The sequence below is a fragment of the Bufo gargarizans genome, chromosome 2 (genome assembly GCF_014858855.1).
Source record: "Bufo gargarizans isolate SCDJY-AF-19 chromosome 2, ASM1485885v1, whole genome shotgun sequence".
Taxonomy (NCBI): domain Eukaryota; kingdom Metazoa; phylum Chordata; class Amphibia; order Anura; family Bufonidae; genus Bufo; species Bufo gargarizans.
The window spans coordinates 529,463,250-529,480,456 of record NC_058081.1 but is presented as its reverse complement, the minus strand read 5'-3'; the positions used below and the strand labels follow the sequence as shown (position 1 = coordinate 529,480,456).

Sequence of the window (17,207 nt, the reverse complement as noted above, 5' to 3'; positions counted from 1 at the left end):
GAGGAAGAGGGCAGGACTGATAGTAGCAAGAATGGTGATTGTAGTACTCAATCACTCTGTCACTTTCCTGGGCCGTGCAGTCATGGCAAGGGTGCACCGTTCTTTCCTTTGGGGCACACTCTGGTTCTGGGGTTCTACTGCCTGATGATAGTTGAGGTGCCCTTAGTGTTGGTAGTTTTGAGGTGCAAGGCAGGGTCCCTTGGTGCCACTATGGATGTCAATCAGAAAGCAATGATGATGCAGTTGTTCAGAAGAGCAATTCTTTACTGAAGAATTCAAATGAAAACAGGACAGTTCATAGCATGCATGGACTGGCAGTTGCTCATAAGTACACTTTTCACTGTTGTTACAGGAAAAAATCTAAAAGTGGCCCTATTTTGTAGGCAGGTCCAAACTGAAAGAAGGCTGGATTACATAAGTAAATAAAAAATCTTAGCGAAAAACTTTTACACCAGGCGCACAAACTGCCACAGATACGCCAAATTTATGACGAGGCTCATGCCTCGTCATAAATTAGATGACTCTTACTGCAGAGCAAGATAAAAAGTAAGACCGGCGTATAAAGCCGGTCTTAGTAAATGTGCCCCAGTGTCAGTGGATTCTCTGGTCCTCTGGTTGGTCACTCCGATGCTAGCTCCAGCGTTGCACTAACCATGCTTTCTTTTTACAGTTATAAGTATAATTCAATGAAGGTGGAAATGTCTTCGCAAATCAATTCTATAGACTCCACCTATAGTGTCTCCCCATGTCTGGCCAACACAACATTAACTGAGGACATCAAACCAGGTAAGTAACTGACCTCAGATTCATGTGATCAAAATATAACAAAAAAGGCTGAAATACAAAAAAGGAGGAACAGTCACATGCCAAACAGCAACCATATACAGTTCATGTACATGGAGGGCTGTTTGCCAAAGAAAGCAGCCATCCAGACATTGCCTGGAAGATTTGCCAGCTCTTCTAGGAATATGGGAGATCTCCCTTTTTTCCCAGGGGCCTTCTACACATTTGAGGAGAGTCTACATATATTCTGATAACACACATTGTTACCTGCAGTCCTATGTAACATCACAAATAACACACAGTGATAATTCTAAGGTTTCATTCACACATCAGTGTTTTGGTCAGTGTTTTTCATCAGTGATTGTGAGCCAAAACCAGAAGTGGAGGCTTCATAGAAAAAATTGTATTAAGAAAAGATCTGCACCTGTTCTGTGATTAGACTCGCACTTGGTCTTGGCTTAAAATCACTGATGGAAATCACTGACCGAACACTGGGACACATTTGTCAAGCTCGCCTGTTTTTAGGCTTTCAATTAGGCCCCATGCACACGGCCGTGTTTCACAGCCGTGTGCGGGCCGTGGAACCGCGGCCTGGATCCCTCCTGAGAGCAGGAGCGCACGGCGTCACTGGTTGCTATGACGCCGTGCGCTCCCTGCTGCCGGCACAGTACAGTAATACACTGGTATAGATCATACCAGTGTATTGCTGTATTGCGGCGGCAGCAGGGAGCGCACGGCGTCATAGCAACCAGTGACGCCGTGCGCTCCTGCTCTCAGGAGGGATCCAGGCCGCGGTTCCACGGCCCGCACACGGCTGTGAAACACGGCCGTGTGCATGGGGCCTTAGACAGGTGTATTTGCTTCACCTGTCTGTCTGTTTCCGACTATTTATCAAACACTTCATAAATTAGACCAGGCTTATTGGCATTAGTCTGACTTCTAGTAGTTCTCTCTCAGTACAACAGGTTCATATTCACTAAGACTGGGCTAATTAGTATGCACATGAACATGTGGCGCAAGTGAGTTGAAATTTGGTGCACATCTCTTTATTTTTGAGCCAAAATGTGGCGCAACTCATCACTTAAAACAAACGCAGAAAAGTAAGCCAGCCCGAGTGGAGTAGAAAAAGACTGTTTTTACGACTAAATCAGGCAAAATAAGGCACCTACATTAATAGGTCGGAAAATAGGTGCAAAAGTTAGAAAACTTCTTAATTAGTATATAAAAAAATCTAAATAGGTGAACGAGGCTCAAATGCCTTCAAACTAAACGCATTTTCAGTAGTAAATGAGACAAAAAAAATGAGGCTAGTTTCACACGAGCGTTTTAGTTTTACGGTATTGAGATCCATCATAGGGTCTTAATACCGGAAAAATAACACTTCAGTTTTGTCCCCATTTATTGTCAATAGGGACAAAACTGAACTGAATAGAAAGGAATGCTCCAAAATGCGCAATTTAGTTGCGCTCCCATACATGTTGTAGTATGCTTTCTGTCCTGGGATGCACAGCACAATAGAAAACGGATCTGTTCATAATGGATGCAGATGGTTGTATTATCAGTAACGTAAGCATTTTTGCTGAACCCTGCAGGATCCATTAGAAACGCTAGTGTGAAAGTAGCTTAAGACAGTCTAAAACAGCAGTTTTACGCCTAAAAACAGGTGCACAAACTATAGTAAATGCGCCCCATTAACTGTGCGAATAACGGCTCACTCATGACTTCAGAAGAAGAAGGCAGTGTCCTAATAAGTTACATTTTGGATCACAAGCAACTTATTTTGCAAACCAATACTTGGTTCAGAGCAAGACAAAAGTGTCTGACCATACACCACTTTTATCATCCAGCCTGAGATCTGGCACAGGTCTAGACAGTCTGGTGCACATTTACTAAGACCAGCTTTTTACTCCGGTCTCAGTTACATCCTTCTGCACTGCATTAAGATCTGTCTAATTTATGACGAGGCTGCTGTTTGGCATAGTTTTTAGCTAACATTTGTGCCTGTTTCCAGGTGCAAATGTAAGTAAATTTGATGAGGCTGGAGTCACAGCCATGGCACAGCCCCAACATGTCCCATCCCTATCATACCCAACTGGCGTATACGCTGCAAAACCGGCCATGCGACAAAATATTGTCGCACAGACGGATAGAAAAGGGGTCTTGCAACATTTTTATGTCTAAAAGTGTTGCAAGTACCTTAGTAAATGTGCCCCTCTGTCGAAGCTTACAACATCTTTACTGCTACATGTGACCTGTTTATGTTTTCAGAGTGTGTGAAGGAGACAAGTTCTTACTTTTGGGTTTACGTCTTGGTCGGGAATATGCTGCGAGGAATCGGAGAGACCCCCATTACTCCTCTGGGAATCTCTTACATTGATGATTTTGCTGAGCCAAAGAACACAGCACTATATATAGGTAATGGTGATGTCATTGGTTAGCAGATATGAGAAGCAGGTGGAGCTACAGTACATATCTCTGTAGATAAGCCTAGTCCTGGAAGTTTCTTCTCTGCTGGGACCCTCCTAATCAACTGACATTCTTGGGGTCACCCTTGCAGTGCTGATGTTTGCCGCTAGTCCACGCCTGCCCCCAAACTACCACTCCAGCCCCATTGACTATAATGGGGGCGAGCCGGAGTTCCGGCAGCAGCACGGCAAACATGCCGAGAGACGGCCAGAATATAACTACGACATGTCATAGTTTTATTCTGGCCACCTCTCGGCATGTTTGCCGTGCTGCCACCGGAACTCCGGCCCGCCCCCATTATAGTCCAGGGGCACGCGTGCACTAGCGGCAGCACGGATCCAACAGGCTGTTCACCCGCTGGAACAGCCTGCCAGAGTTCCTTGCCACTAGTGTGAAAGTAGCCTTATAAAGGAAACACAACTTTTGGGGATTACTGCACCCCTGTCACTATTATAATCCTATTGTAATTATGGTGATTTTCTCTTCTCAGCTTGTCTGCACACTGTGGCGTTGTTTGGCCCGATGACTGGATTTATGCTTAGCTCGTTATTCGCTAGGCTTTACGTAGATATCGGATTTGTGAATCTTGGTGAGTTACCATTTATTAATTTTCATTGATCGTGTTGCAAAAAAAAAAAAACACTATTATTGCTGGCAATACAATTTAAATATGTATGTATAGTGCAGCAGGAGGCTCATGGGCATTTTATTGATTTACATAAGATCATGTCATCAAGTTGTAGGAAGCAAACAAACAAAGATGGATGTAAGGAGCAAGTGCTGAAAGCAGGTGCAGGTGAGTCGCAGTTACAGATGGTACAGAGGAGGTCAGATGAAGCAAGTAACAGTCCAGTCCACTTTACTGAGCAGTGTAATAGTTCAGCCGTGTTTGATCTCGCGACCAGTGTCACTGTGTAGCCCTTGCTTTATGGAGATAAAAAGTTAAATGTGGGCTTAATTATTTAGATCACAAGTGAATAGAATAAAGTGAAAAATATGTAGAAGCACATGAGAGAACAAAAGAAAAATAATATAAAAATAATTGACCCAGTCCAGTAATATAAAATATGATTAGGTGCGGTCCCTGCAGCTGGATGAGTTAAAACTGTGACGGAACCTTCATAAAAAAAAGTCCATTTATAAGTGCAAATAACACTTCTCCTGGTGTAGATACCAAATAAATATATCTATTAGAAATATACTGTACTGTATGCAAAATAGCGCTCTATTTTATACTTCAGGATATAGACATCTTTATGTGCATATATCAATATAGTTTTTTAATTGGCGGGGTACTGAGAGTCTTTTTTTTGTTCGATTCTGAGTAGTTTCATTTTGTACATACTGTATGTAACAGTATACAAAAACAAGGAACAAAAACATAATAAATAGGGATTAGCGAATCGACTTCGGATGAAACATCCAAAGTCGATTTGCATAAAAGTTTGTTTGAATACTGCACTCCTACAGTATTAGAATGTTTTGGCTCAGATGAGCCAAAGTTATTACTTCGCGAAGTCTCGCGAGACTTTGGGTAATAACTTCAAAAATGTATTTCTACTGTTAAAAACCTTTTCCTGAATCTCGGGTTCGGTTCCAAGTGGTTCCATATGATAAAACTTTGTTTTCATCCGCCTGATTGCGTATTTCTTTCTGAGATAGTTTTTTTGTGACACATGGTATGTCATGTTAAGGGTAAATTTGAGTCAATATGTTTTACCTTTATTTATAAAATATAAATCCAAAACTTAGAGAACATTTAGAGAAATTTTAAATTTTCTTAATTTGAATCTCTCTGCTTTTAAGACAGATGGTAATACCTCATAAAATTAATTAACATTTACCATATGTCTACTTTATGTTGACATACTCTTGGTAATGCTATGTAGTGATGGACAAACATCTGCCGGGACGGTTCGCGAACGCGATCCAATGTTCGCGAACTGCAAGTTCGCGTCGGGTCCTATTAATTTTAATGCAAGTTCGCGTCGGTTCCAAGTGGTTCCATATGATAAAACTTTGTTTTCATCCGACTGATTGCGTATTTCTTTCTGAGATAGTTTTTTTGTGACACATGGTATGTCATGTTAAGGGTAAATTTGAGTCAATATGTTTTACCTTTATTTATAAAATATAAATCCAAAACTTAGAGAACATTTAGAGAAATTTTAAATTTTCTTAATTTGAATCTCTCTGCTTTTAAGACAGATGGTAATACCTCATAAAATTAATTAACATTTACCATATGTCTACTTTATGTTGACATACTCTTGGTAATGCTATGTAGTGATGGACAAACATCTGCCGGGACGGTTCGCGAACGCGATCCAATGTTCGCGAACTGCAAGTTCGCGTCGGGTCCTATTAATTTTAATGGCAGGCGAACCTGAAAAACCTTCAGCTCATATTTGCAGCCAAGAAATAATTACTAAAAGTGCACAAATAGTCCCACAACATGGACAGTGACATACCAGATGTATTATTCAAATTTGTGATCTCCATTCATTATTTTTTTCGATGCAAATTATCAGCAAAATAATTTCCGCGTACGCGCATGAGCAAATGCACTATACAGTACCCAAATGCACTATAAAGAAAGTATCTTGGTATATAACACCCCGCTTCAATCAGTTTTTGGTGGGATAACTGGTATATCACACCAGTAGAAATGATTTGTTCCAATAACGCTTGTCCCTCTATATATAACTGCAGTATCGCAGCAGAACCGCACACAACTGCCGCACAATACAAATGCACTATAATATACTTTCTAACATAGAAAGTATATTATAACATGGTACAAGGAAGGCAATCCATTAGAATATACATAAAGATAAAACGTAACCTTTAATAATTTTACTATGAGGGTCCATTCACACGTCCGTAAGTGTTTTGCGGATCCGCAAAACACGGACACCGGCAACGTGCATTCCGCAATTTGTGGACCGTACATCGCCGGCACTATAATAGAAAATGCCTAATCTTGCCTGCAATTGCGGACAAGAATAGGACATGTTCTATTTTTTGGCGGAAACGGAAAAGTGCGGATCTGCAAATGCGGATGTGGATCCGCAAATGCGGATGCGGACAGCACATTCCGGCCCATTTGAAAATAAATGGGTCTGCACCCGTTGCGCAAAATTGCGAAACGGATGCAAACCCATTTTGCGGACGTGTGAATGGAAAAGATATCCCTCAAAATGAAAATAAATTAAATTATTAAACTTAGGCAAAAAGCACTAAATCAGGTGCTCGGCGGCACTAAATCAGAAACCATATGTCCTACCACAATCCGGGGGGTTCCAGTCCAGTGCACATCCATGAATCCCGGAGGGAAAGCAAAAAAACATCTATCCCTGGGCTAGATGATGATGTGGTATTGAAGGACAGAGTGGGCAAAGAAATTTCCCTGATATTGCCCTAGAGGGGGGTGCTATTCTGGCCCTGATAGCCTAACTACAGACCACCCGCCCTGATAAGAGCGACCCTGCCCGGAACCTTACCCTATATAAAAATGGCCCTAGTAAGCCCCTAGGCCCCTGACTTCCAGGTGATCACTATATAGATCTATGTGTTTTTGACTCATTATAAAACTATATTATAAGTATATCGCACCCCACTGTGTATCACACATATCGATAGCACACCTATACTAGTCCTTAAAATGACTTTTGTGGCCCTGTTAGCTAGCATTTGGTGTCCCTAACAGCCTGTCCCTGCTCCACACAGCAACCTCTCCCTACACTGGCAAAATACTGAATGTAAAATGGCGCCAGATCAGGTTTATTTATAGGGTAGGGGGTATGTCCATGTGCTGAAATGTCTCAATTGGCTGTCCTGTACCACCTAATGGATGTGTCATGGGTCAAAGTTCTTCATAATGTAAAAGAATATGGCGGGCGCAAATTTCTCCATATGTTCTCATGTTCGGCGCAGTGTGCACAGCCATAAACTAAAACTTTGTTAAAGCACCTTTTGATTTTATTACAGCACGCAGTTTTTCTGGGTATGAGTCTATCAGCATGGCACATTTTGACTTGGCAAGATTTGCCCACTCTTCTTTGCAAAAACACTCCAAATCTGTCAGATTGCGAGGGCATCTCCTGTGCACAGCCCTCTTCAAATCACCCCACAGATTTTCAATCTGATTCAGGTCTGGGCTCTGGCTGGGCCATTCCAAAACTTTAATCTTCTTCTGGTGAAGCCATTCCTTTGTTGATTTGGATGTATGCTTTGGGTCGTTGTCATGCTGAAAGATGAAGTTCCTCTTCATGTTCAGCTTTCTAGCAGAAGCCTGAAGGTTTTGTGCCAATATTGACCGGTATTTGGAACTGTTCATAATTCCTTCTAGCTTAACTAAGGCCCCAGTTCCAGCTGAAGAAAAACAGCCCCTTGGCATGATGCTGCCACCACCATGCTTCACTGTGGGTATGGTGTTCTTTTGGTGATGTGCAGTGTTGTTTTTGGGCCAAACATATCTTTTGGAATTATGGCCAAAAAAGTTCAACCTTGGTTTCATCAGACCATAACACCTTTTCCCACATGCTTTTGGGAGACTTCAGATGTGTTTTTGCAAAATGTAGCCTGACTTGGATGTTTTTCTTCATAAGAAAAGGCTTTCATCTTGCCACTCTACCCCATAGCCCAGACATATGAAGAATATGGGAGATTGTTGTCACATGTACCGCAGCCAGTACTTGGCAGATATTCCTGCAGCTACTTTAATGTTGCTGTAGGCCTCTTGGTAGCCTCCCAGACCAGTTTTCTTCTTGTCTTTTCATCAATTTTGGAGGGACGTCCAGTTCCTGGTAATGTCACTGTTGTGCCATATTTTCTCCACTTGATGATGACTGTCTTCACTGTGTTCCATGGTATATCTAATTCCTTGGAAATGCTTTTGTACCCTTCTCCTGACTGATACCTTTTAACAATGAGATCCCTCTGATGCTTTGGAAGCTCTCTGTGGACCATGGCTTTTGCTGTGGGATGCGACTAAGAAAACTTCAGGAAAGACCAACTAGAGCAGCTGAACTTTATTTGGGGTTAATCAGAGGCACTTTAAATGATGGCAGGTGTATGCTGACTCCTATTTAACATGATTTTGTATGTGATTGCTTAATTCTGAACACAGCTACATCCCCAGTTATAAAAGGGTCTGCACACTTATGCAACTACATTATTTCATTTTATTTTGTTTTCTTCCCTCCACCTAAAAGATTTCCGTTCTGAAATAATTTATCTTTGTCTCATTTTTTTTACAGCACATAAACCTGACATTTTAACAGGGGTGTGTAGACTTTTTATATCCACTGTGTATATATATATATATATATATACATATATATATTTTTTTTTTAGGACATTAGAAGGTTTAGAATTTTAGAAGCTATTTTTAAAATCTTCCAGAAAATTTTCAAAATCAACTTTTTGAGGACCAATTTTGTTCTGAAGTCACTTTGAGGAGCTTACATAATAGAAACAACCCATGATAACATCTTAGAAACTACACCTCTCAAACTATTTTTAAAAATGTTGTTATCCCTTTAGGTATTCCACAGGAGTGAAAGTAAAATGGAGGTGAAATTTCAAAATTTCAAATTTTTTTGCAGATTTTCCATTTTAATCAATTTTTTTTTCCTGTAACACATCAAGGGTTAATGGCAAACTCCCCCTATTTTTTACTGTTATTCTGCAGATTACATAAACACTCTAAGGATTTTTTAAGGGGTGTAGTCAGCGTTTCATAGAATTTATAACACATGGCTGTGAAAATTAAACATGACATTTAAAAAAAAAAGAAAATAGTGCTTTAGGCTTCTTTTTTTCACAAGGAGTTACAGGAGAAAATCACCCTACAATTTGCTACCTATTTTCTCCTGAATACAGTAACGTTTGTGGTCATAAACTGCTGTTTGGGGATAGGCTCAGAAGGGAAGGAATGGATTTTCTAACATGGACTTGGAAATGGTTTTTAAGAGTCGTAAGTTTTTATTTTTTTGTTGATTGAGAAGTGTGAGGGCTTATTTTTTGCAGGACAAGCTGTAGTTTTCATTGGCACCATTTGGAAGTACATATGGCTTTCGGATCACTATTTATCTCATTTGTTGGGAGGTGAGGTGGGCAAAAATTTAAATTCTATCAGTGTTTTTTATTTTTTATGAGGTTCAGCATGTGGTATATATGATATGATAACTTTATTCTGCATTTTGATATAATTATGGCAATACCAAATTTATATAGTTTTTTTATGTTTTACTATTTTTGCATAATAAAAACACTTTTTATTAAAAATGCTTGCTATTCTAACATCCATAGCATTTTTCTTTTTCTTTTATTGTGTTGCCATTTTCTTAGAGCTATATTTTATTTACAATGGTCTTGTGTGAGGGCTAATTTTTTGCGAGATGAGTTGTTTTCATTGGTAACATTTTGGGTTCCAAAGTTTGTCAATTTACTTCAGACGAATCGTGCAAAACAGAGCATGCCATTTTACTGTTAAAACAAAAGGGAAATAGGATGGGGAGGATGAAGATGGAGGATAAGTGTAAATTCACTACATTTTCATGCATCAATATACTGCAACATGCCGCCCCCCCAGGATCGATTGGGTCCCATAAATGCGGAGTGGTGATGTGGCCTGTATAGTTTGTGTGTTACAGTGCTCGTACCTGGATACCGTCATTCCCCAGGGTTAGGCTCTGCAGCATTCAAAGAAGAGAGTTGTAGGTAGTGGAGAAGATTGTAGTAGATAGAAGAGTCCACACTTGATAAAGTTCAACAGTTTTACTTGAATAAACTTGCATCCAGAAAATGTTTGATCTTTCTCTGGCTCCAACAGATTTTGGGGCAGGCTGGCAGGTGAACTTGAATAATTGGCTTTATCTCTCTGCTGTGCTAATCTCTGACTTCATTCTGGATACGTGACTTTATGACAGTTCTGGTAACTTTTAGTGGGGGGCCTTTAGTGGTTGACCCCCTCACAATACTCAGTCCAAGAACTACCAGAAGTCATGGTGCATTTTAAGCTGCTTCCCAGGGCTCCTGCTGCAGGGGGGAGGGGGACCCCCCTCACCACACCATGTTGTCTTATCTCCTTCCAACTCTCAACACAACATCCACTGACTATAACTTCCTGCAACCTCTCCCTTGGTAGGAAACATGATTAGCCCATTTATGCCCAAAAGGGGGGAGAATGGAGTGGTAAGCTCCATTCTATCTTAAGATACTCTCTGCCAGATACACTGCCACCTGCTGGATAACCAGGCACATTATCTGTAATACAATACATATGTTACATAGCAATGTTATTAAAGGGGTATTCCCATCACATACAATGGGGGCATATCGCTAAGATATGCCCCCATTGTCTGATAGGGACCCGCACCTTCAAGGAGAATGGAGCGGGGAGAGCTGTGGCTGGAGGACCTCCATCCATCACCAAGCGCTGTTCCCATACAAGTGAATGGGAGCGCACCGTGCACGCGCGGCCCCTGCTCCTAATTATTGCTATGGGGCAGATGGAAATGGCCGAGCCAGCGCTCAGCTTTTTTCGGTGGCCCCATTAAAATTAATGGAGGGCGGCTGCGCATGTGCAGTGTGCTCTCCATTAATTTCCCGCTCTGTTCCTGTTGTTGGTATGAGTCCCCGCACCCTATCAGACAATGGGGACATATCCTAGCGATATGCCCCCATTGTATGTCATGGCAAAACCCCTTTAAGGCACAATATCAGAGGACCTGGAATCAAATACATAGATGACATTATTTGTTAGCCATTAGAGACAGTAGCAGGGTATAGTAATGATAGTACCCACTTTGGGGTACTACATAACCCCCTTACTTAAAACCAAGTCGCCATTGGCTTGTGCTTACGGTTACGTGCAAGGGTCCCCTATAAGTTTTAGGGTTAAGTGCCAGGGTCTGTTTTTAAGTGCTGCATTAGACTAGTTTCCATTACATTTCTTCTTTTAGGTGCTCCAGCCCCCATAACTGAATATAAGCTGAAATTGCTACAGTCTAAAAATTAAAGAACTCTCTACTCACTTAGAGGTTATACTGGCATTAGGCGTTCACTTATTACTCCAAAATCTGTACAACATGGCCAGGATTGTATCTGGAGCGTGGGGGTGTCATTATTGTGTAATCCCACCACTATACAATGAAGGTCTACAAATAGAAGGGTGGCTTCATCCTGTAATCTCTTTGCATCAAGGTCTAATTATGCTTTACACTTCATCACCTTGAAGACTAAACCTGGTAGCTTTTCACTTTTTCTCCTTGGGGTAGTGCATAAGGCTTTAAGGCATCTAGAAACATCCTTAGCTCCCATAAGGGCTGAGCCTCTCTAAATAATACAGACGTAGCAGGGTTAGCACTCCAGCTCTCAACTCAAATTTCTTAACTCATTGAGTTATTTTGAGACAAAAGCCATTGAAAAGCAAATGAAGGTCTTTGCTTAGATTAGATAACACAACTCAGAAATCTCAGAAAACAGGAGTGTTAACTCTACTCCGTAGGTTAACTCATATTTTTTACAGCAAAGTTACTCTTTAAAGTGTTAAGGCAGTGGTTCTGCATTTAGCAATGGTACTGCTTGTGACTCTAAATCATGTTCCTCCTGTGTAGCAACAGCACGTGATCCCAAAGACACATAACATACTAGCTCCCTCCCCTCCCAAATCTGTGGAGAGAAAATGGTTAAAGCCATATGCAAACACAGTACAATACCTGGGCTTTCTAAACTAACACAGGGCAAAATGACCATTTTATATTTTTGAGTCCTCAGAGCACTCCATAAGAGCAATAGAGCAATGGAGCAATGGAGCAAGGGGTAGCTAAATATCTAGTAAACAGTGCTATTTGACCAAAGTCCATTCAAAAAGTGCATCAAAAATCACATTGTTGCTCCAATTAGAAAGAGTCCATACAATGGGCAAAAATACTTTAACTTTTAAAAAGTTTGCAAAAATATCACAGTAGGAGGTCACAAAGAACTCAGGTACTCGTTTGAGTCCCTTCACTGGCTTATAACATTGCAAAAACCATAACACATAGTGCAAAAAAAAAATGTATGTGCAAAGTCATATGTAATCCACAAGAGGTAGTAAAACTGGTATTTTTTCATCCGAATGAGGGTTAAGGTTTCCCTTAACCTGCGAAAGGGAAAAACGGTGACAGTTATTTGCTGGGCGGAGTCCTGACAATCCATGCTCTTCTGGGTAAGAGGTGAAATGAGACAACCACCTGCGAAAGGGAAAAAGGGTGACAGTTATTTGCTGGATCCATACTTGAGGGCGTAAAAGTCTTTCTTTAAGCTGTGTGACATCCTCATTGCTGTGACTGGTATCTCTGGTGCTTTCTGCAGCCGCAACTCTAGCAGAAGCTTCATCTGTGATCCCCTGGTGACCTCCAGTGGTGCAACTTGGAACTGCAGGATCATCTTCTAGAGCAGGCATTGCCAAACTGCAGCTCTCCAGCTGTTGTAAAACTACAACTCCCACCATGCCCTGCTGTAGGCTGCTAGCTGTAGGCAGACTGGGCATGCTGGAAGTTGTTGTTTTGCAACAGCTGGAAAGCCTCAGGTTGGCCTTCCCTGTTCTAGAGGATCCTCTGTAAGCCTTTTCCTTGTAGGTGACAGAGCACTATCTTTTTGTTCCTTAAAGGAATCCAAAGACCAATGCATAACCTTTGATTTGGAGACATCTTTTTGCTCTACTTCCAGATCCTTTCCATTTACAGTAGGTTCAGTTGTAGTGACTGATAGTAACACTAAGGTAGTCACAGTGGGTTCTTCTCTGCTAAGGATAGGAGGATGTGTGCAATCTGTTTTGTCTAGACATTTTAAGTCGTCAAAGACTAATGTATTTCATCCACTTGGTCTGTGTATTTTTTCCCATCAGAGAAAACTTTTGGATCCGAACTATGCATATTCGTTTTGGCCAAATTGAGCTTAGAGTTTTTGTAGGCTTCATGTTATTTCCTTTTCTCTACGCTCTTTTTCCTCTACTATGTCTTTATATGTTTTTGTTTTTTCTTCTTTCTGATAAGTCAGCATTCTCTCCATCTTTTTCTTTCTTCCTCTTTCTTCATCAAGTCCTGTAATGCACTCCCCCTGTGGACCTTCCATCAGGCGAGGTCACTCGGCCATGTGTCAGACTATTTCAGTATATAATTGACATGCAGCAAATGTTTTTGGTGGGCTCGGCTATGTGGTATCTTGTTTCTTTTTCCTCACACCTCATGTCCAAAATGCTTACACTCCTGAATGGCTTTTCTCTGTCTAATGGTGAAGTGGCGGTACTCCAACTTTTTCAGTAATCCTCCCGTTCAGCCTTCTTCTTGCGCAGAGGAGATGGGACGTATGGCATCTAGTTGTTTTTGTTGGAGAGGTACTGGTTAAAAGGCTCTATTATTTTGTTTTCACCACAAGAGACCCATCTGGCGGACATGGCATAGGATTTGCTGTTCCAGCTAGCTAAGTCAGCAAAAGATAACGTTTTGGGTGTGTGTTGCTATAGCCAATGGTGGCAGAATTGGTACGTGGTCCCCTTTAAGAGTTGCTACGACTGCTCAATTTTGGGGAGAATGATGCTCTGGTGGGCAGATTATGGCCCCAACAATCGTTATTAAGGTTAATTTCCCCAGCAGTACTCACCCAGACCTTGAGGATGTTGATTCTCAGGATCCAGTGAAACTGGAAATGTATTTTCCCTTCTCCAAGATGGCTGCTGCTTCTACTTCCTGTAGGGGTATAGTTGGGTTCTTTGTCCTCCTGGGAACTTGAAGTCAGCACTTTAGTTCCTCCTGCTGCAAGGATAGTTCCTCTGTGGAGGCGGGCTATTTGTTTTCATACCCTCTACTGGGTGGATGTCTTTTATCTCAATACATAAGGCACAAATCCAAGATGGCTGATTAACCCCTATTTTGCCACACTCTTCAGCAGCAAAAATGCAATGAATTCACTTATAGTGGGCTTTACAGATGTGGTGGGCCTTCAGTAGCAAGGTGCAGAAGCAAATATCCTGTTCGTGACACCACACAAATGCAACATGCCCCCCCCCGGGCCGATTGGGTCACAGTGTTCAGGAATGCCGAGTGGTGACGTGGCCTGAATAGTTTGTGTGTCATGGTGTTCCGACCTGGATACTTGATAAAGTTCAACAGTTTTACTTGAGTAAACTTGCATCTAGAAAATATTTGCTCTTTCTCTGACTCCAGCAGCTTTGGGAAATACTGGCAGATGAACTTAAATACTTGGTTTTATCTCTATGCTGTGCTAATCTCTGGCTTCAGTCTTGTCAAGGGACTTTACGGCAGTTCTGATAACTTTGAGTGGGGTGCCTTTTGCTGTTGACCCCCTTGCAATACTCAGTCCATGTACTGCAAGACGTCAGGGTGCTTTCCAAGATGCTTCCCAGGGCTCCTGCTGCAGAGGGGACTCCCCTCGCTGTACCATGTTGTCTCATCTCCTTCCAAATCTTAACTCAACATAGACTGACTATAGCTTCATGCAGCCCCCCTTTGTAGGAAACATGACTAGTCCACTTCTGCCCAAAAGAGGGGAGAATGGAGTGGTAAGCTCCATTCTATCTAATGGTACACTCTCTGCCAGATACACTGCCACCTGCTGGATAACCAGGCACATTATCTGTAACAAAAATACATGCTTTACATAGCCATGTTATTAAGGCACAATATCAGAGAACCTGCAATCTTTTTATATGTAAAAAATAATTTTTGAAATTTTTTTCATTAATTTTTTCCTCGCGCTTCTCCATTCCCGTGTACTGCCCCTCCGTTGCCCCCCCTTTTCCCCTGTTTTTTTATACTGTAACAGGATGTGGATAGTGACCATGTGATATAGACCCTATGAGAATAATTTCTTGGAACATTAGAGGGCTGAGCATGGGAATAAAGAGAATGGCAGTTTTTGATGCAATTCATAGGTCTCTCCCTGCTATAGTCTGTCTACAAGAAACCCACCTGACAAGTGACACAATAACGGGGGTGACTATGTCGTGGATGCAGTGCGCGTTTCATTCAGTTTTTTCATCGTATGCTGGAGGGGTGAGTATATTAGTCCATAGGAACATAGATATTAAAATAATAAAAACCGCAATAGTTGAGGAAGGTCGATATGTCCTTATGGACTGTATACTGGAAGGTAGATCCTGGATTATTGCAAATGTATATATATCTCCTCCCTTTAGATTAGAGGTATTATTAAAAATAAATGAGTCTGTACTTAAGGTAGGCGATAAACCATTTTTGGTAACGTAATGGATGGCCAAATGGACAGATGTAGATTAAATAATTTCCAACCAAATAATTCAGGGTCCAAATTAAAAGATATTATAGCAAAACTGGGCTGGATCAATATATGGAGGGTAATGCACCCAAAATTAAAAAGATATTCATGTTTCTCTAAAACTTACAGGTGTTTGTCACGGATTGATTTAGTTTTCACGGATAATAAAGGGGCACAAGATATTGAACAGGTGAAGTGCGGACGACGGGGGATCTCAGATCACAACTCAATCATTATAAGTATAAAAACAAAGAAAAAAATAAATGGAAGGATGAATATAACTATAGGATGGATTAATATAATGGGTACTCACGATAAGATATTGAAAGATATTGGGAAATACTTTGAGATAAATGAGGGTTCAGCCGGGAACAATATGGTTTGGGAGGCCGCAAGGGCCTTTATAAGAGGAATTATCACTAAATACACTGTAATTTATCGGAAGGAAAATAGGCAAAAAAATTACTGATCTGGAAACTGAAGTGGAAAAATCTGAAAATAAATATATTGATAATCCTACAGCACATAACTATAAAGAATGGACAGATAATGTGGCTAAATTGGAAAGTGACTTACGGTTAATGGCTGAACAACAAAAGGAGAACTATGTAAGGGATAATTCTATTTTTGCATATATACCTGGCAAGAAGTTGGCTGCCCTGGTGGCAACTCAGACCAAAAACAATAAATATATTCATTGTTTGATAGATAAATCCGGTTATAAAACTGTTGAACAAAAGGCAAAATTAGAGCTTCTTAGGGAATACTTTGAAGATATATACAGTAGTAAGGTAAACAAGAGTTCGGTGGAATTACAACAATTCCTAGGGAAAATTACTATCACTAAAATAACTACGGATCAGAGAGAAAGCCTATAAGTCCCTTTAGATTCGGCTGAAGTAGATATAATACTGTCCAAGATAACTAAGAACAAAACCCCAGGAACAGATGGTATCCCATTTGAAATATATGCCCAATATAAAGAAGTACTAATATCGAAATTGCTCAGCTTCGAGGGAAATGGGGAAACTTCCAGATCCTGTCAGAGAAGCCTTAATAACCTTAATATTAAAACCAGGGAAAGACCTGGAGATCCCGGATTCATACCGCCCTATCTCATTAATTAATACTGATAATAAAATATTAGCACGGATTCTTGCAAATGAACTTGGGAGAGTGGCGCCTGGGATCATTCATGAGGATCAGTCGGGTTTTATGCCAGGTAAAACTACAAGTGATAACATAATCAGATACTTCATGGGTACCCAGTTGGAACCCTTGAACTGTGGAGAATGGAGGATTATAACTATAGATGCCACAAAAGCCTTTGATACGATAGAATGTCCCTTTTTATTTGCTACATTGAAGACAATGGGATTTGGAGACCATTTTGTATCTTGGGTTAAATTATTAAACACTGAAGTCTCCTCAAGGTTAATACTGAATGGTGAGTATTCCAAGAAAATACATATTGCTAGGGGGGTTAGACAGGGTTGCCCCCTGTCCCCCTTATTATTTGCCATAGCTATGGAACCCCTAGCGGATATGATTAGACAAGACAAAGAGATTGTAGGATTTAGGTTTGCGGCATATGAGGAAAAAATATCATTGTACACAGATGACATTATGTTGTTTGTGGGGTCTCATGGCTT

At 40.9% G+C, this 17,207-nt stretch overlaps 1 protein-coding gene across 1 annotated transcript in view; it reads left to right on the top strand.

Moving 5' to 3' along the window:
* Positions 1–17,207, top strand: part of LOC122926114 (solute carrier organic anion transporter family member 1C1-like) — a 99,106-nt gene that overhangs the window by 43,109 nt on the left and 38,790 nt on the right. The window contains exons 5-7 of the mRNA XM_044277499.1: positions 671–786; positions 3,052–3,198; positions 3,740–3,838. Coding sequence (XP_044133434.1) covers positions 671–786; positions 3,052–3,198; positions 3,740–3,838 — 362 coding nt within the window. The remainder of the gene's footprint in view (positions 1–670; positions 787–3,051; positions 3,199–3,739; positions 3,839–17,207) is intronic.